At 42.3% G+C, this 20,921-nt stretch overlaps 2 protein-coding genes across 5 annotated transcripts in view; both read right to left on the reverse strand.

Moving 5' to 3' along the window:
• Nucleotides 1-20,921, reverse strand: part of ACOT9 (acyl-CoA thioesterase 9) — a 397,499-nt gene that overhangs the window by 132,407 nt on the left and 244,171 nt on the right. The window lies entirely within an intron of this gene.
• The window catches only part of APOO (apolipoprotein O), a 75,872-nt gene continuing 57,255 nt past the window's right edge, over nucleotides 2,305-20,921 (reverse strand). The window contains exons 8-10 of one of the 4 annotated variants that reach the window (XM_050777380.1): nucleotides 13,583-13,623; nucleotides 8,270-8,334; nucleotides 2,305-2,460 (exon numbers count right to left, since the gene is read on the reverse strand). In XM_050777380.1, the coding sequence (XP_050633337.1) occupies nucleotides 13,585-13,623 (39 nt within the window). In that variant the 3' untranslated portion in view covers nucleotides 2,305-2,460; nucleotides 8,270-8,334; nucleotides 13,583-13,584. Of the gene's footprint in view, nucleotides 2,563-8,269; nucleotides 8,335-13,582; nucleotides 13,624-20,921 lie in introns of all 4 variants that reach the window. The other 3 variants (XM_050777379.1, XM_050777382.1, XM_050777381.1) reach the window with 3 other exon arrangements.

The following is a 20,921-nucleotide window of genomic DNA, read 5'->3' on the forward strand; positions in this document are numbered from 1 at the left end:
CTAAAAAATACAAAAATTAGCTGGGTGTGGTAGCAGGCACCTGTAATCCCAGCTACTCAGGAGGCTGAGGCAGGAGAACTGCTTGAACCCGGGAGGCGGAGGTTGCAGTGAGCTGAGATCGTGCCACTGCACTCCAGCCTGGGCAACAGAGCAAAACTCCATTTCGAAAAAAAATAAAAAAATAAAAAAAATAAAAAATTAGCTGGGTGAGGGGGTGCACACCTATAGTCCCAGCTACTCGGCAGACTAATGCAGGAGAACTGCTTGAGCCTGGGAGGTTGAGGTTGGAGCAGCTGTGACCGTGCATGCCACTGCACTCCAGCCCAGGTGGAAAAAAAGAAAGAGATAAGATGAGGAAAATATAACCCCTATCTATTACTTTTTCTGAATTAAAGGATTCTGAATTATATGTTTAGACTAATAAAAATCAGTAATATTCACTGCATGACCTAATTTTACCTGTCATTGATTTGCTATTTAACCTCGAGCAAGTCACATTTTTTCATTTATATATGTGAGCACAGGCATTTTGCCTACATTTTGAATTTTTTTTTTTTTGAGACAGGGTCTTGCTCTGTGGTCCAGGCTAGAGTGCAGTGGTGTGATCTTGGCTCAATGCAACCTCCTCCTCCTGGGTTCAAGCTATTCTTGTGCCTCAGCCTCCTGAGTAGCTGGGATTACAGGCACCCGCTATCATGCCCAGCAAGTTTTTGTATTTTTAGTAGAGACAGGGTTTCACTATGTTGGCCAGGCTAGTCTTGAACTCCTGACTTCAAGCAACCCGCCTGCCTCGGTCTCCCAAAGTTACAGGCGTGAGCCATTGCACCTGGCCTTCTTTCTTTCTTTTTTTGAGACGGTCTCACTCTGTTGCCTAGGCTGGAGTGCGTGGATTGATCTTGGCTCACTGCAAACTCTGCCTCCTGGGTTCAGGCAATTTTTCTGCCACAGACACTCGAGTAGCTGGGACTACAGGCGTGCACCACCACGCCTGGCTAATTTTTGTATTTTTAGTAGAGACAGGGTTTCACCATGTTATCCAGGCTGGTCTCAAACTCCCGGCCTTAAGTGATTCACCCGCCTCGGGTGATTACAGGCGGGTGATTACAGATACCACTGTACCTGGCCTAAAATGTTTTAAAGCAATGTTTCAATACTGAGTAAAAAACTAAAAAGGGAGGTAATATCTTAGATAGGAAGCACTCAAATTATTGATTAATGACCTAAGCATGCTGACGTGTAGGCCATTTCTTCTTAATCTTCTCTAGGTCAGGCAATTGCAAGGAAGAAACTCAAGGAATCGCTACTTTCCAGAGGTGACATGGGAGGCCAAGCCAAATGGAGAAAGCCTGGAACAATAGCATATTTATAATGAGATATAGGCATGGCTTTCATATATTTGGGTGATTGGTACAATAACACAAAAGTACTTTGGCCTAAAAGGAAATAAAAGACTTCTGGGTGACTATGGAGATCATTCTAGGGACAAATTTGCTTCAGCTCATTAATCCGGTAACAATGCTGCCACTGTTCCTGCCATTTTGGCTCTCTTAAATATATATAACACGAATATGTGCATGTCCATCTGTGTATTGCCATCTTACTGACTGCTATCAGTTCTGGAAGGTCAACGATTAGGAATTCAATTGATGATACAAGTATACAAGGAAGATTTAAGAGTTCCCAAATCTAATTGAAATCTGGAAATTCTAAATTCTCTTTGACATTCTGTTCCCCTGCCATCCTTACTGGCTGGCTGACAAGTCAAAAGAGGCTCCTGCAGTGGGACCACAGAGTTCAATGAGCTGTGCATTCAGGCGCCGCAGAGGAGGAAAATACAAGCCATACACATACAGAGAATCCAAACACACACCACATCCCCATTCATCCACTGGCAGAGGACAGGGACCTCTTCGTTCTGAATCTCCCACTGGCAATCAAGAATTGCAAGTTCTGTACAAACTAGGAGGTGACAGCCACAATAAGGGGTCACTGTTAGTGTTTCCTTTTATATGTCTTCTAATCATTGTCAGGGAAACTGTATTACAAGTTTTGGTCCTTGTGCTGGTTATTGAAGCATCTTTCGGACTCCAGAGCTACTCTTCTATAGTATGTGTTGTGGGGCCCAGACTCTGCAGGCTGCAAGCTGATACTTCCCTAAGAAGAGTTACCTGTTGGCTCTAACTCACATACACCATCCATACCACACACACACACACAAACATGCACCACACACACAAACCATGCATACACACACCATACACACAGGCACCAGATACACTTAGATCGTCACTCAATGATACCGGATTTTTTTTTAACTTGGGTTTTAATTAGGTACATAAATAGCAACATGAGAACGAGGAGTTCTAAGGCTTGTACATTATCTCTAGGTGAAGGGATTCCAGATTAGTTTGCTTGTAGGATGATATCACCGAAGATAACAGAGGTCTGGTCTAGTTTTTCCTGAAGAAGAAAGCCAATTTAATACATTCAATACTGACTTCTCTGCCATTTTTCTGTAGAAATACTGATTTATTCTATGGAGTTTCCAATGTTTACCTATAACTAAAAGAAGGAAAAGAAAAACATAAGTAAACTGTGCCAGAAAAATTTTTTTATCATGAAAATTCTTCAGATTTAAATAGAGAAACCAGGCTGGGCGCGGTGGCCCATGCCTGTAATCCCAGCACTTTGGGAAGCTGAGGCGGGTCGATCACCTGAGGTCAGAAGTTCGAGATCAGCCTGGCCAACGTGGTGAAACCCCATCTCTACTAAAAATACAAAAAAATTAGCTGGGCATGGTGGCAGGTCCTGTAATCCCAGCTACTCAGGAGGCTGAGGCAGGAGAATTGCTTGAACCCAGGAGATGGAGGCTGTAATGAGCTGAGATCATGCCATTGCACTACAGCCTGGGCGACAAGGATGAAACTCTGTCTCAAAATAAATAAATAAATAAATAAATAAAGAGAAACCATAGACAATATTTACATCACCATTATATAACCATAAGAAACATGAGCCAGAGAAAACTGTAATTATTCCCATTTTACAGATAGTTAAACTAAGAATCAGAAAGAAGGCCGACTGTGGTGGCTCACGTGTGTAATCCCAGCACTTTAGGAGGCCGAGGCAGGTGGATCATCTGTGGTCCAGAGTTCGAGACCAGCCTGGCTAACATGGTGAAACCCCATCTCTACTAAAAATACAAAAAATTAGCCGGGCATGGTGGTGGGCGCCTGTAATCCCAGCTACTCGGAAGGCTGAGGCAGGAGAATTGCTTGAACCCGGGAGGCAGAGGATACAGTGAACTGAGATTGAGCCATTGCACTCCAGCCTAGGCGACAGAGTGAAACTCTGTCTCAAGAAAAAAAAAAAAAAAGATTTTGTGTTCCATCAATAGTACATATACTACATTCAGATCCTCAATTGGCTGTGTATCTGAGCGTAATTAACCAAATGGATGGGTGAATAAATAAAAAATAAATGTCTAAATGGCACAGTACACATCACATCTGAAGATTAAACAACTACATTTCCATCTATCTGCTGGAAAGCATGATTACATCACCCTCAGTTTGATGTGTAATTTTCCTCACATCACCCTCATCATACTTTTCTGGAATAAAATACACATATATTCAAAGACAAGTCAAAGACAAACCGAGTCTTCTCCAGATTGCTTTTTTCATAATTTTTTTTTTTTTTTTTTGAGATGGAGTCTTGTTCTGTCACCCAAGCTGGAGTGCAGTGGTGCGATCTTGGCTCACTGTAACCTCTGCCTCCCGCGTTCAAACGATTCTCCTGCCTCAGCCTCCTGAGTAGCTAGGATTACAGGTGCCCGCCACCACGCCCAGCTAATTTTTTATATTTTTGGTAGAGACAGGGGTTTACCATGTTGGCCAGGCTGGTCTCAAACTCCTGACCTCAAGTGATCTGCCTGCCTCAGCTTCCCAAAGTGCTGGGATTACAGCCGTGAGCCACCACGTCTGGCTTTTTTTCACAATTTGTAATGAATATACTCAGCAATTAGAGATTTCTTTTTTTTTTTTTTTGATTCAGAGTTTCGCTCTTGTTGCCCAGGCTGGAGTGCAGTGGTGCGATCTCGGTTCACCGCAACCTCCACCTCCCGGGTTCAAGCGATTCTCCTGCCTCAGTCTCCTGAGTAGCTGGGATTATAGACATGTGCCACCATGTCTGGCTAATTTTTTGTATTTTTAGTAGAGATGTGGTGGGGCAGGCTGGTCTCGAACTCCTGACCTGAGGTGATCCGCCCGCCTCAGCCTCCCAAAGTGCTGGAATTACAGGTGTGAGTCACCGTGCCTGGTGCAATTAGAGATTTCTAAATATTTTAGAGGCCAGTGACTATTCACTTGATTTTTTAATATACAACTAAAAATTCTTAAACATGTAAACTACTAGCTTATTTTTTCTATCTCAGTTTATTAATCTGTTTTTGTCTTCGGTAGGAATTTGACAGATTTATTGCATTGTTAAAAACTAAAAACTGGAAACAACCTATGTTGATAAAGATTAAGTAGATCATGGTAGTCCATACTAGGAAACCATTAAGCAACTAGAGAAGGAATGGGTAGATCTATAAGTACTGAAAGGGAAATATTTACACAATATGTTATATAAAACAAGTTCACTCATTCATTCAACATAGCTTAACATAGTACTGTCTACGGCATTCTTAGCAAAAAAAAAAATTGAACCTAAGTCTAATTAAGCCTTCAAATCCAACTATAAGTTTATGGGAAATATAGAGAAGAAAGGAACCAAGAGATAAACAGAATGATACTAAATGGATACATTCGGCCACAGCCAGAACATGAGAAATTCTTTTTTTCCCCTCCCAGCTCAATCCTTGTAGAACACAGGAAATTCTAAAGGACAAATAAGCCAGGTTTTTCAACAAACAAATAGCAAGGAACAGAGAGGGAGCAGAAACTTTTACAGTTCTAAGAGACCTACCAAACACAACAGGCAGATCTTATTTGGATCCTGGTTCAAACGAACCAACTGTAAAAAGTTATTCATGGAACAACCAGGAAAATGTGTACATTGACTGGATATTAGATGATGTTAAGGAATTAGTGCTAATTTCTTTCTTTCTTTTTTTTTTTTTTTAGACGGAGTCTCTCTGTGTTGCCCAGGCTGGGAGTGTGCAGTGGCACGATCTCGGCTCACTGCGACCTCTACCTCCCAGGTTCAAGCAATTCTCCTGCCGCAGCCTCCTGAGTAATTTGAACTACAGGTATAAGCCACCATGCTCGGCCTTAATTTCTCTTTTTTCTTTTTTTTTTTGAGACGGAGTCTCACTCTGTCACCCAGGCTGCAGTGCAGTGGCGTGATCTCGGCTCACTGCAACCTCTTCCTTCCGGGTTCAAGCGATTCCCCTGCCTCAGCCTCCCCAGTAGCTGGGACTACAGGTGCACGCCACCATGCCTGGCTAATTTTTGTATTTTTAGTAGAGACAGGGTTTCACCATATTGGCTAGGTGGTCTCAAACTCCTGACCTCATGATCCACCCGCCTCAGCTTCCCAAAGTGCTGGGACCACAGTCGTGAGCCACCGCACCTGGCCCCGGCCTAATTTCTTTATGTATGATAATAAAATTACAATTATATGCCTTCAGAAAGTTTTCTGTGCAGCTACTCAGAAGGGTGAAGTGGGAGGATCACTTAAACCCAGGAGTTGAAGTCCAGCCTGGGTAACACAGCAAGATCCCAACCCACCAGATAAATAACAGTAAAAAGAAAGTTTCCTGTGAACTTGCAGAACAATATGAGGAATATGATCCCATTTTGTCAAAAAAACAAAAACATGCATGTATGCATGAAAATATTATAAATATATAAATTTATTTAATTTATACATTTTAAATATAAATAAATACATATATATTTGTTTTTGAGACAGGGTGTCACTCTGTTGCCCAGGCTGGAGTGCAGTGGAGTGATCATGGCTCACTGCAACCTGTTTCTCCCAGGCTCAGGTGATCCTCCCACTTCAGCCTCCAAGTAACTGGGACTACAGGTGTTTGTCATCACACTCAGCTAATTTTTAAGTTTTTCTGTAGAGACAGGGTTTCGCTATATTGCCCAGGCTGTTCTTGAACTGCCAGACTCATGTAATCACCTACCTCGGCCTCCCAAAGCGCTAGGAGTACAGGTATGAGCCACTGCACCCGGCCTATCTATCTGTCTGTCTGTCTGTCTGTCTGTCTGTCTATCTATCTATCTATCTATCTATCTTTAAAAGTCTGGAATGATACACCAAACTATTAACAAAAATTACCTCTGGAAACAAGAATAAAGCGGCCAGACATGGTGGCTCATACCGGTAATCCCAGCACTTTGGGAGGCCGAGGCAGGTGGATCACCTGAGGTCAGGAGTTCGAGACCAGCCTGACCAATATGGTAAAACCCTGTCTCTACTACAAATGCAAAATTAGTTGGGCATGGTGGCGCATGCCTGTAATCCCAGCTACTTGGGAGGCTGAGGCAGGAGAATCACTAGAACCTGGGAGGCCTCTGAGGCTGCAGTGGGCGAGATTGCACCACTGCACTCCAGCCTGGGCAACAAGAGCGAAACTCCATCTCAAAAAAAAAAAAAAAAAAAAAAAGAAAAGAAAAGAAGAAAGGATAAGACAAGCTTTTAAAATAGTTAGCTAAAAACATTTTTTACAACCAACACGAATCACTTTTATAATTAAAAGCTACACCTCCTCCAATGAAGATCTAAAAACAATAAAGAATGAAATCAAGGTTGTGTATTACAGCAAGCTGAACTCTGGTGCAGAGTATCTTTGAAAACTGAAATGGATACTTACCTAATTTCCCTTTATTCTATGTCTTTTTCATTGTCCCTGTACAGAAATATAACCATTCTGGCTGACAAGGATTTAAAAAAATGAGAGAAATATAACCGTATTAAAAGTCAAGTCCCTAGAGGACATGTGTCACTCTGTGGCTGCTCACCCTCTAGTCATCCTTCTAATGGCACATCCCATGCATAACTGGCAGATATGCATTCCCATGCATTCACCAGAGATACTGATTCTGGGGTGGCCTTTGCCTTTTACCAACTCCCCGGGTAATAGTTTGTATCTGAGAACCTACTGATTTTGGGTTACTGTATGAACGGCTATGCAGTGAAAGAGGAACTGGATTTGTTTTCTGTGACCACTAAGGAGACATATTTTTGCTTAGCAGAAGAAACAGCTTCCAAAAAATCAGAATTGTCCCAGGATGGCTGCCCCATGGGGTGAGTTTCCCATCAGTGCTGGTGTAAAAGGAGGAACATACAGGGCTTCAGGGGAGTCTGCTTGAGGCTGGGGGTTCACTTTCAAATTCTCAGTTTATGTGACTCTTTGGGTCTCCAAAAATATAAAGAAAGCTTGAAGAAAAAACCCTTCAAACTCAGGGTTTTCCTAAATTTTAAGTAGGGGCCATGATTTACAATAAATGTAACACCAATTTTCAAAAAATTTTCTGATTATAAAACACATATTCATTGCAGAACATTTTTAAAATACAGAAAGTTATAAAGAAGAAAAAATAGAAAAATCATCATACCACTGAACGATATACACTTTCTGTTGTATCTCCTGGCTTCTTCCCCTCTATAAACATATCACACTACCTTTTTTTCATTTAACAATAATTGTGCACATGTTCCCATGCAATTAAATACTGTAGAAACAGAATAATAATATTCCACTTTATGGATATACCATAATTAAGCCATTTTCCTATAGTTGAATATCTAGGTTGTTTCCAATTTCAATTATAGTCTTCTAATTACCAGGAAATCACAAGTGCTATTATACAATTTTTCAAATATACACAAACAATATAACTACTGTTTTGAGCCTCTGTGTAACTGTCATGCATTCCAGTGTACACTGAGTATTAGATAAATACAAGTGTACTTACTATAATAAAGTGTTGTTTGAAAAAAATAAACCTAAGGAATAATGACACTTTCCAATTGTTTGAAATACATTTGTAGACAAATCCCAACTGTCTGATTCTAGCTTGTCTAAAAAACCCAGGTAATATCAGTGGAACAAACACAAATATATAAGTCACAGCATTTAAGCCCAGAAATTAAAGATGGAAGAAAATATGACCCTTATGTTTTCACATCAGTGAAACTGTTTCACAACAGTTTCAACTGTTACAATTAAATTAAATTAATTAAACACAACTCATTTCAGCTGGCACTACAATGCTGAGAACAATCACAGAGATTTCTTGTTCTTTACCTGATTAAGATGGCAGAGCAAGGAGTTTTCTACTTAGTTCCAGGTGAATTCTTCACATTTCCTGGCTTTTAAAACAAAAGAAAGAGCTTGAATGCAGTTTGAAAAGAAATAGTGCAACTCCTTAGTGTCCTGAGTATTTGGCTGAACATGAACATTAAAAATTATTATGCGGGACAGGGTCAAACTATTTTATTGAGGACTTGGGGGGTTGTTGAAGAAAGGCTGAGGAGGACAATGAGATCCCACATTCTCGCAGTTGCCGACCATTAAATATTATTATACTGCAAAGTGATCCATCTCTCAGTAAATTGAAGAAGTTACTAGGGCTCTCTGAGGGCCCTGCTGTAGAATGACTTGGGCAGAGAGAGCAGGAAATAAAGCGCCATTAATCCTCATTATGCAGATTCAGCCAAACAGTTGATTCTATTAAAAAAATCAATATATCTTCCTATTTTATTTCCTGAAATAAAGGTTTTACACCTACGGGAAGGCTTCCTGTAGGTATTTACTCCATGCGTTATTCACCATTATCCACCATAAGGGCCAATCCACAAAACATGTTTACTGTGAAAGAAGTTAGACCACACCCATTCTGCCTAGTGGCCATCCGAGAACATATAATTAGGTCATGTAATCCATAAGAAGCAGTGTAAGAAAAGCTTCTAGTGGGAAAAGTTCACGTGCTAAACTTTTAAGGCCTTACTTTCTTTTCTATATGTTTTTTAGACTTTAATTCTCAAAACACATTAATAGAGATCAGATGGCAGTGTGAAATACAGGAGGCTGCAGCTGGGTGGGCTACAGTGCTATGATTCTGTTGTATAGACTTGGAGCAGTTTCTCCCGGTGCCCCTCTTTCATAGTTATTCATGGTTGAAGGAAGGGGAAAAGGTGAGAAAGCAGGAGCACGTGACTAACCCTGTCATTTCAGAGCACGGTTTCTAGGCAACTTTGGGGCTCCCTGGAGTGGCTGAGAACTGGTCTATAAGTACTGTTTTATATCCATTGTCCCAGCATAATTAATAGTGTCCCCTTTCACTCTCAAGAGTATCCTGGTTTGCCGCGTGTGTTGGCTCACGCCTGTAATCCCAGCACTTTGGGAAGCCGGGGTGGGAGGATCCATTGAGCCTAGGAGTTCAAGACCAGCTTGGGCAACATTAAAAAAAAAAAAAAAGTTTTAAAAAAATGAATATCCTGGTTTTGATGATAAAGTATATGGTCACCACATCCGCTTGATGATGGAGTTCTGGGAAACAAGGCCATACGAACTGCTTGGTGGACCAATGATCAACAGACAATTCTCAGCTCTACTTGACATTCTGAACAGGAGTGCTACAGGACTGAGAATCTGTGCCCTTCTCCTCCAGAGCCACTCCCCACCCCGCCTCCTCACATGCATGCACACAAGCGAACACACATACACATACGTGAACACACACCCACCGACACCCCAGAGGCCTTTTTGCTGTTGCTCGAAATTGCCACACTCCCTATTGGGACAAGACCTTTGCAAAATATACCCCTTGACCAAGACCAGTCAATCCCAATTTTTGCCTAGCTAAATGTTATTCATCCTTTACATCCAGGCTTTCTTTGTACCCTGTCCTTCAATTTTGCAGAATCTTCTATTCCCTTTCACAGCACTCATGTACTTCCTGATTGTGTAATTATTTCTTTCATGTTTGAGTCTTTCATTAATCTGTAAGCTTCATGAGGGCACACTATCCCTAGGGCCTCCTAGCACATACTATTCAAATATTTGTTGCATAAACAAATCGAAAGCCGGGGCAGTGGCTCACATCTGTAATCCCAGCACTTCAGGAGGCCGAGGCAAGTGGATTACTTGAGCCCAGGACTTCAAGATCAGCCTGGGCAATGTGCTGAAATCCTGTCTCTACAAAAAAATACAAAAATTAGCCAGGTGGAATGACACATGCTTGTGGTCCCAGCTACTCAGGAGGCTGAGGTGGGAGGATCATTTAAGCCAGGGAGGTTGAGGCTGCAGCAAGTTGTAACTGCACCACTGCACTACAGCTTGGGCAACAGAGTGGGACCCTGTCTCAAAACAAACAAACAAACGGAATGGGGTAGAACTTAGAGATATGATGACTGTAAAAAAGTTTGGGTTTCTATTTTCTTAACACGTTCATGAACACGAATAACACTTTCTGTTAGCAAAATTAAAACTTTAAAAAAATCAAAACATTGATTTCTAATTAGTATGACTGCCATGTGAAGGCTGATTGCCAGCCAAACCTTTGAGGTACAGCAGCCTGCTGAAATGTCTGGGTCCCTCACCAGATTAATGAAGAACAAGAAGAGAGAAAAAAAGGCTTATGAGGGCCAGCGAGATAATCATGTCCAACAATTGGGTCTGGCATAAAAACAAGGTGGTTCTCGGCAGGGCGCAGTGACTCACACCTGTAATCCCAGCACTTTGGGAGGCCGAGGTGGGCGGATCACCTCAGGTTGGAAGTTCGAGACTAGCCTGAACAACAGGGAGAAACTCCAACTCTACTAAAAATACAAAATTAGCAGGGCATGGTGGCGCATGCCTGTAATCCCAGCTACTCGGGAGGCTGAGGCAGGAGAATCACTTGAACCCAGGAGGCGGAGGTTGCAGTGAGCCGAGATCACGCCACTGCACTCCAGCCTGGGCAACAAGAGCGAAACTCCATCTCAAAAACAAACAAACAAAAAAACAAGGTAGTTCTCTACCTAAATATGGTTTAGGTCTGAATTAACATACTGCTTGCCAAATACTTCCAATGATAATCTTATATATTCTACTATCTATACTCGCCAGTACCTCAATCTCAAAAAAAATAAGATGCTAAATTCACAAGCTTTTTTATCTTTTGGACAATAAGAAAATGAGCAAACAAAAGCATTCTTCTGATTCAGGAAAACAACTTTGTTGCTAGGAAAATTTCCTTGTTTGGTTACATATCACTTACAGTATAACAAAACATCACAGTCCAATATCTCATTAAAAAAACATTTGAGCCCATCCACCACCCTATTACAAATCAGATCTCTCTTGGCAGAGAACTCCAAGATCTCAGACAAAACAACATTCTGACTTCAAAAAACAGTTCGTGATTTAGCACAACCCAGAAATCAATTTTTTTTTTTTGCATTTTCAGACAAACAGTTTTATCTAGAATATTTTATAACTTAACCATTTTAATACATATCTGATTTCAGTTTTTATTTTCTTACCACGTCCATGAACACAAATGACAACTTTTTTTCTTTTGAGACAGAGTTTCCCTCTGTCACCCAGGATGGAGTGCAGTAGTGCAATCTCAGCTCATGTAACCTCCACCTCCTGGGTTCAAACGATTCTCCTACCTCAGCCTCCCGAGTAGCTGGGATTACAGGCGCCCACTACCACGCCCAGCTAATTATTATAGTTTTAGTGGAGACAGGGTTTCACCATGTTGGCCAGGCTGGTCTCAAGCTCCCGACCACAGGTGATTCACCTGCCTCGGCCTACAAAGCGCTGGGATTACAAGCGTGAGGCACCGTGCCTGGCCACAAATGACAATTTCTGCTAGCAAAACTGAAACTTTTTAAGAAAATCAAGACACTGATTTCTAATTAGTATGCCTGCCATGTGAAGGCTGATTGCCAGCCAAACCTTTGAGGTACAGCAGCCTACTGAAATGTCTGATTCCCTCACCAGTTGAATTATTTTAAACAATTACTTAACTTCTCCAAAATGCAGTTTCCTCACTTATAAATGGAGATAATAATAGAACCCACCTCAAAGACTCTTCCTGAGCAAAGAGCTTAGCGCCAAGGGCCAAGCTCACAGCAAGTAAGTGCTCAATAAACATTATCTATCCTATATGGTAGGCCACTTTATTTTTTGGATGAAGAAAATAAAAGGTAAGGATAAATGACCTGTTAAAGATCCCAACAAAATTCTAGTTTACTGGATGAGTAGGCAGAATAATGGCCCCTCAAAGATGTCTTCTATTTCTGGAACCTGTGACTGTTACCTTACATGGCAAAAGGAAATTAAGGTTGCATTGGAATTAAGTTTACTAATCAGTTGCCCTTAAAATAGTGAGATGATCTTGGATTATCTGGGTGGGCCTGATTCAAACATATGAGTGCCTGTAGTCTAAGAGGGAGGCAGAAGAAGGGGTCAGAGGGGGGACCTGCAAAGGACTTGTTGCAGGCTTTGACAATAGAGGAAGGAAGCTGGAAACAGCCCTCAGCCAGCAAAACAGACCTTGGTCCTACAACCTCGATGAACTGAGTTCTGTCAACAATCTAAATGATCAGGAAAGAAATTCTCCCCTAGGGCCTCGAGAAAGGAACGCAACCGTGCTGACACCTTGATTTAGAATTGGACTTCTGACCTACAGAACTAAGATAATCATTTGCATTACTTTCAGCCTGTAAATTTGCAGTCATTTATTTTGGCAGCAATGGAAAACTAAAACAATGACATAAGAACTCCTGACTACAGGGTATGGTTCCATTTTCTATTAGCGGACATTATCTTCTCAGGCAGAAGCGAAAATGTGCAGTATCACATGAGTGGTGGTTAATGACAATCATGTGGCTAGAGTCCATCCATTGCATATGTTCCTCACACAGATAACCTTACTTAATCCTCAAAACAGCTCCAGGAGGGACTATGCCAGTTCCCACAGTGCTGGGGTAACTTCCCAAGGTTTCAGGGCTAGTTAGAGGCAATGGTGGGGTAGGAGTCTGGTGCTCCTGCTCCTCAGTCCACTGGACAACGCTGTATCCTGCCCACTGATACCAATAGTGCATTCCTTTCTAAGGAAGAGATGACAATTATTATTCAGGATTTCTAACTTTTCGTTTTGCCAAATAATGGTGTTTTTTAAAAAGAAAGAAAAAATCATTTCAAAATCATTTCCTAATACCTGTAGTTCTTAGAATTTTAGACAGCAAAAAATTACAAAGAACACAAATTCATAACTTTGTGGAAAACCCATCAAGCTGTCATTTAAAAAAAAATAGTGGTAAGAATACTTAACATGACATCTGCCCTCTTGGCAGCTTTTTAAGCGTACAATACAGCACTGTTATCTATAGGCATGATGTTGTGCAAGGGGTCTCTAGAACTTATTCTCCTTGCTTGACTAAAACTTTGTTGATTACCAACTCCCTATTTCTCCCTCCCCCAATCCCTGGCAATTGCCATTCTATTCTCTGCCTCTATGAGTTTGACTATTTTAGATACCTCATACAAGTAGAATCATGCAGCATTTGTCCTTCTGTGACTAGCTTACTTCAAAGATGAACATTTTAAAACCACATGACTTACTTTCAGCCAAACTTTGCTGTGTTTAGAGAGCCGAGGAATTTCTAATGGAGGAAGAAAAAGCAGTGCATGTTTACTCAGGGTGGTGGTTGCTGCTTCCCTTTCATTTTCCTGCTGAGCCAGCAAGGGCCTGAATAAAACTATTAACAGCTCAGCTTTAGAAGTTCTGCTCAGTTTTCATGTTGGAGACGGAGTCTTGCTGTGTCTCCCAGGCTGGAGTGCAGTGGCCTGATCTCGGCTCACTGCAAGCTCCGTCTCCTGGGTTCACGCCATTCTCCCGCCTCAGCCTCCCAAGTAGCTGGGACTACAGGCGCCCGCCACCACGCCCTGCTAGTTTTTTGTATTTTTAGTAGAGACGGGGTTTCACCATGTTAGCCAGGATAGTCTCGATCTCCTGACCTCGTGATCCACCCGCCTCGGCCTCCCAAAGTGCTGGGATTACAGGCTTGAGCCACCGCGCCCGGCCAGGTTTATGCTTCTTTATTAATTTCCTGCCCTTTAAATAATTAGTGTTGGCCTTTAACAGTCATTCTACAATTCTGTGATAGTAATTTGTTGCATTAAAAAAAAAAGATAGTGAAAAACTAAAATATGATATTTATTGAGACATACTGCTGTGTTTAGCTAATTATAAGACAACTCTAGGCCGGGTGCGGTGGCTCACACCTGTAATCCCCTTCGAGGCCGAGGCAGGGGGATCACCTGAGGCCAGGGGTTTGAGACCAGCCTGGCCAACATGGCAAAACCCCGTCTCCACTAGAAGCACACAAAAAAATTAGCCAGGTGTAGTAGTGAATGCCTGTAATCCCAGTAACTTGGGAGGCTGAGGCGGAAGAATCGCTTGAACCCAGAAGGCGGAGGTTGCAGTGAACCAAGATGGTGCCATTGCACTCTAGGCTGGGCGATAGAGCGAGACTCCATCTCAAAAAAAAAAAAAAAAAAAAAAAAGACAACTCTAGTCTGGTGCAGTGGCTCACGCCTGTAGTCCCAACACTTTGGGAGGCTGAGGTGGGCGGATCACTTGAGGTCAGGAGCCCAGGACCAGCCTGGCCAAGATGGTGAAACCCCGTCTCTACTAAAAATACAAAAATTAGCCGGGCGTGGTGGAGCATGCCTGCAATCCCAGCTACTCGGGAGGCTGAGGTAGGAGAATTGCTTGAACCCAGGAGGTGGAGGGTTCAGTGAATGAGATCGCACCACTGTATCACTGCACTTCACCCTGGGCTATAGAGCAAGACTCCGTCTCAAAAAAAAAAAAGACAACTCTAAAAGAGCCATCTGTGACCCTGAGGACTGACACCCACAACTGGCCTTCATCTCTGATACTGAGACCTTGGGTTAGGACTATTCTGAAAGGGTTTCAGATTAGCAATGGACAATCAATAAGTATTTCATGCTTTTATTAAGCTCCTAGAGTCAAAGAGTGAAAAACCATAATGGAAAAGGTCAATAAATCAACATGAAGAACTTCTGATCATCGCGACACCAAAACTGAAAAGACAAGTCATATTGAGAAAAGATATCTGCAAACATCTGGCCGAAACTATTAATATCTAGGAAAAAAAATAAAGAACCCTTATAAATCAATAAGGGACAAATGACCCATATAAAAAGTGGCCAAAAGACATGAACAGGAATTTCAAGAAGAAGTCAATAAACCTGTGAAAAAATGTTCAACCTCATTAGTAATCAGGGCAACGTAAATGAAAACCACGATGCGAAATACTGGGAACATCTTCACATGCTAGATAGTGAGGTAACTATCCAGACTACTTGGGTCATGTCAAGAGGACTCAGAACCAACTTCCACTAACAAAATGGGACAGTTTGAACTTGAATAAAGACCAAGAATTACAAAGCATTCAAAACTATCAAATATGTTTAAATCTATAAACCCATAATGATTTTTAATTTATTATTTTAAGAAACGGTCTCAGCCAGGCGTGGTGGCTCACGCCTGTAATCCCAGCACTTTGGGAGGCCGAGGTGGGCAGATCACGAGGTCAGATCAAGATCATCCTGGCTAACACGGTGAAACCTCGACTCTACTAAAAATACAAAAAAATTAGCCGGGCGTGGTGGCGGGCGCCTGTAGTCCCAGCTACTTGGGAGGCTGAGGCAGGAGAATGGTGTGAATTCTCCTGCCTCAGCCTCCCGAGTAGCTGGAACTGCAGGTGCATGCCACCACGCCCAGCTAATGTTTTTATTTTTTTTAGTAGAGACGGGGTTTCACCACGTTAGCCAGGATGGTCTTGATCTCCTAACCTTGTGATCCACCCGCTTCGAACCCTCAAAGTGCTGGGATTACAGGCGTGAGCCACCGTGTCTGGCCCTATTTTTTTGAGACAAAATCTCACTCTGTCACCCGGGCTGGAGTGCAGTGACGTGATCTTGGCTCACTGTAACCTCCACCTCCCAAGTTCAAGTGATTCCCCAGCCTTAGCCTCCCGAGTAGCTGGGACTATAGGTGCATGCCACCACACCTGGCTAATTTTTTATTTTTTGTAGAGATGGGGTTTTACCATGTTGGCCAGGCTGGTCTCGAATTCCTGACCTCAGGTGATCCACCCGCCTTGGCCTGCCAAAGTGCTGGGATTACAGGCATGAGCCACCACACTTGGCCGATATTTTTAAAGAAAAACTAACAGGTGATCTTCTGAGGAAAGGGAATGAATTCATTATTTTGAAACTGGATAAATAAGAGAAAAAAAATCAAGTAATTATCTTGTTTTTCCTATATAAACTATAACCGGGTAACTAGTAGATAAGGGGTTCTTTATCAAAATATTTCAGCTAATATGAAAAAATGAAACAACAGAAGTAAAACATCACCATTTTCTTTTTTTTTTTGAGACACAGTCTTGTTCTGTCACCCAGGCTGGAGTGCGGTGGCATGATCTTGGCTCACTGCCACCTCTGCCTCGCAGCTTCAAGCAATTCTCCTGACTCAGTCTCCTGAGTAGCTAGGACTACAGGCATGTGCCACCATGCGTGGCTAATTTTTTTTTTTTTTTTTTTTTGAGATGGAGTCTTGCTCTGTCCCCTAGCTGGAGTGCAGTGGTACGATCTCAGCTCACTGCAAGCTCCGCCTCCTGGGTTCACACCATTCTCCTGCCTCAGCCTCCCGAGTAGCTGGGACTACAGGCGCCTACCACCACGTCTGGCTAATTTTTTGCATTTTTAGTAGACACAGCGTTTCACTGTGTTAGCCAGAATGGTCTCAATCTCCTGACCTCATGATCCATGTGCGGCTAATTTTTTTGTATTTTTAGTAGAGCTGGGGTTTCACCATGTTGGCCAGACTGGTCTTGAACTCCTGATTTCAAGTGATCTACCCTCCTCGGCCTCCCAAAGTGTTGTGATTACAGGTGTGAGCCACTACGCCCGGCCAGTATCACCATTTCTATCCCCCAAAGATTCAATGGGTCTAGGCATTGAGCATCCACAGCTGCTAAAACAAACAAAAACAAAGCAAAAACCAAACATATGTGCCTACGTGGATCTAGAGCCTTGCCAAAAGAATCAAACAGGATCTGGATCAAGTAGCCTGTGGATCTAGCTGCCAATGTGCAGCGAGTACAGAGAACACGTTAAACTACAGCATAAACATGTGCAAAACCCAAACTGTTAGAAACTCTATAGGTGAAATGTGTCAGATTGTTTTAACAGATAAACTGTAAGGAAGTCAACTCCAAAATATGGAAGGGGAGCCTGTAGATTAAGAGAGACTTAGAAAGAAAGAAAGAAAGAAAGAAAAAAAAAAAGGCCGGGCATGGTGCCTCACGCCTGTAATCCCAGCACTTTGAGAAGCCGAGGCGGCTGGATTGCCTGAGGTCAGGAGTTTGAGACCAGCCTGACCAATATGGTGAAACCCTGTCTCTACTAAAAATACAAAAATTAGCCGGGTACGGTGGTGTGTGCCTGCGGTCCCAGCTACTCACCAGGCTGAGGGAGAATTACTTGAACCCAGGAGGCAGAGGTTGCAGTGAGCCGACATCACGCCACTGCACTCCAGCCTGGGCGACAGAGTGACACTCCATCTCAAAAAAAAAAAAAAAAAATCAAAAGTTGTTTAAGGCAAGTACGTTATTGGGGCAACTAGGGAAATTTGAACATGGGCCATATATTAGATAACATTTGTGTAAATAATGAAGTGTCAACTTTCCTGAGTACAATAACAGTATTGTGATTATATAAATGAATGTCCACGTTCTTTGGAAATACATGCTGAATTAGATACAAATGGAAAATGCAATGATATCTACAATTAATTCTCAAATGGTTCAGGAAAATAAAATATACTCGTGTGTATTAACACCATGCATAGGTAAAAAATAGATTATGCAAATGTAGCAAATGTTAGTGAATCTAAGTGAAGGGTATATTCATTGTACTAGTCCTGCACCTGATTTGTAGTTTTAAAATTTTCTCAAAATGAAAATTGGGAAATAAAGTAAAGCCACATACACATATACTCCACAATGAAAAACTCTTTTCAAGTCACCAGACTGGCAAAAATGGAAACAATTACTTGGCATCATCTAGTAAAACTGAAGATATGCAGACCTTATGAATCAGGAACCCTGGTCTAGAAAAACTGTTCACAAATTATGAAGCCATGCTGTGTTGTAACAGTAATATACTGAAACCCACCCAAGGAGCCACCAACATGGGTATTTTCCCATAAAGAAAATATGACCAGGCACGGTGGCTCATGCCTGTAATCCCAGCACTTTGGGAGGCCGAGGAAGGCGGATCATCTGAGGTTAGGAGTTTGAGACCAGCCTGACCAACATGGTAAAACCCTGTCTCTACTAAAAATACAAAAATTAGCCAGGGATGGTGGCGCATGCCTGTAGTCCTAGCTACTCAGGAGGCTGAGGTGGGAGAATTGTTTGAACCCAGCAGGCGGAAGTTGCAGTGAGTCATGATTGCACCACCGCACTCCAGCCTGAGCAACAGAGTGAGACTCCTAAAAACAAAAACAAAAACAAAACAAAACAAAAACACAAAGAAAACAGTCTACAGCAGTGAAAATGAATGCACTGCTGCCATACATAACCCATAAACAAAATGTTAAGGGAACAAAACAAGTTGCAAAACAATATGTAGTAAGACCCACCTAGATAAACTTATATATATATAATATGTTTATTTAGACTTAAATTTGGTATATTTTTATAAAGGCAAAACCAGGCAGGCTCAACTACAATATTTCAGCATATATACATATATGGTTAAACTGGAAGAAAAGTTTAAAGAAAAACAAGGGGATGAAATAAAATTCCAGATAGTGGTTCCCTCTGGGGAGACTTGGGGGTGAGGGGACCCATGAAGACCTGAAAGGCACTGGTAATTTCCTTTTTTTTTTTTTGAGATGGAGGCTTGTTCTGTTGGCCAGGCTGGAGTGCAGTGGCGCGATCTCAGCTCACTGCAACCTCCGCCTCCCGGGTTCAAGCAATTCTCTGCCTCAGCCTCCCGAGTAGCTGGGATTACAGGCACCCGCCACCACGCCTGGATAATTTTTTTGTATTTTTAGTAGAGATGGGTTTTCACCATGTTGTCCAGGCTGGTCTTGAACTCCTGACCTCGTGATCCACCTGCCTCGGCCTCTCAAAGTGCTGGGATTACAGGTGTGAGCCACCGTGCCTGGCGGTAATTTCCTATTTTTAAAGGTAGATGATTGATTGGTACGTACATGATCATTATAGTGTTGGACTTTAAACTGTATATATACGTTATATATTCTTGTAACTTAAAAGAAAGCCCCAGACTCTACCAAGATGACAATATTTCTGGACACACCTATCTTTGCTTCACAGTTCTGACAAAAAGTTCATTTTAACTGAAGCAGATAAACTCCTCTTAAGTAACCAATGATGACAAACTGAAACACCACTTTATTGGTAGAAGACTCAGCATAAACATTTAGAATTATTTTTTAAGAGGGAAAAGGGATGTGGCAGAGCAGCAAAATGCCACAGACTTGTTTGGGGTATTTCAGAGTAATATAGCCCCATGGGAAAAATACCGTTATGAATTGTGCCATCATTCCTAATTTAAAAATTTTCAGTGCCCTGCTTTATGTATGTATGTAGATATGTATTTAGAGACCGAGTCTCGCTCCTTTGCCCAGGCTGGAGTGCAGTGGCACAATCTCAGCTCACTGTAACCTCCGCCTCCCGGGTTCAAGTGATTCTTGTGCCTCCGCCTCCCAAGTAGGTGGGATTACAGGTGCATGCCACCACGACTGGCTAATTTTTGTGCTTTCAGTAGAGACAGGGTTTCGCCATGTTGTCCAGGCTGGTCTCAAACTTCTGGGCTCAAGTGATCCACCCGTCTCCACGTCCCAAAGTGCTGGGATTACAGGCATGAGCCACCACACCTGGCCAGCGCCCTGTTTTAAACACAATGTCCACAATTTCTCTGACTATGTACAACCAAAAGCCAGTACATCTGTTACATGATTAGAATACAAACAATTGGCTGGGAGCAGTGGCTCACGCCTGTAATCCCAGCACTTTGGGAGGCCGAGGCAGGCAGATCACGAGGTCAGGAGATCAAGACCATCCTGGACAACATGGTGAAACCCCACCTCTACTAAAAATACTAAACCCTGTCTCTACTAAAAATTAGCCAGGCATGGTGCCATGCACCTGTAATCCCAGCTACTCGGGAGGCTGAGGCAGGAGAATGGCTTGAACCCGGGAGGCAGAGGTTGCAGTGAGTTGAGATCGTGCCACTGCACCTGAGCCTGGGCCACAGAGCAAGACTCTGTCTCAAAACAAAAACAAAAACAAAAACAAACAAACAAAATATATATATATATGAATTAGATGATACCTAATTGAGACTGGTAATTAAAGCCAGACTTGAAAACCAACTCCCTTGAAACAAGCTAAGAAACAAAAAAGTCTCCTTCATGAAGTGTCCCTTAATTCCCCTCAATGAAGACAAGATATCTTCATCCAAAAATCATACCTTTTTTTCTGTGCCTTTCTTCTGGCATTTATCACATTTTACCTTGTATTTTGGTCATATGCTTTCCTCATCTCCTTTACTAGATTATGAATTATTTGATAGTCTATGAAGAGAATATACTCAGCTCCAGGGTCCCAGAAAGATTCATTTTCCAGCGTAGCTTAAATCTTAGCTCTCATTAAAAAAACAAAAACAAGTCCGGGCCCGATGGCTCACGCCTGTAATCCCAGCACTTTGGGAGGCTGAGGCAGGTGGAGCACCTGAGACCAGCCTGACCAACATGGTGAAACCCCCATCTCTACTAAAAATACAAAAATCAGCTGGGTGTGGTGGTGTGGGCCTGTAGTCCCAGCTACTCAGG

This window comes from Macaca thibetana, chromosome X (genome assembly GCF_024542745.1).
Source record: "Macaca thibetana thibetana isolate TM-01 chromosome X, ASM2454274v1, whole genome shotgun sequence".
Classification (NCBI taxonomy): Eukaryota; Metazoa; Chordata; class Mammalia; order Primates; family Cercopithecidae; genus Macaca; species Macaca thibetana.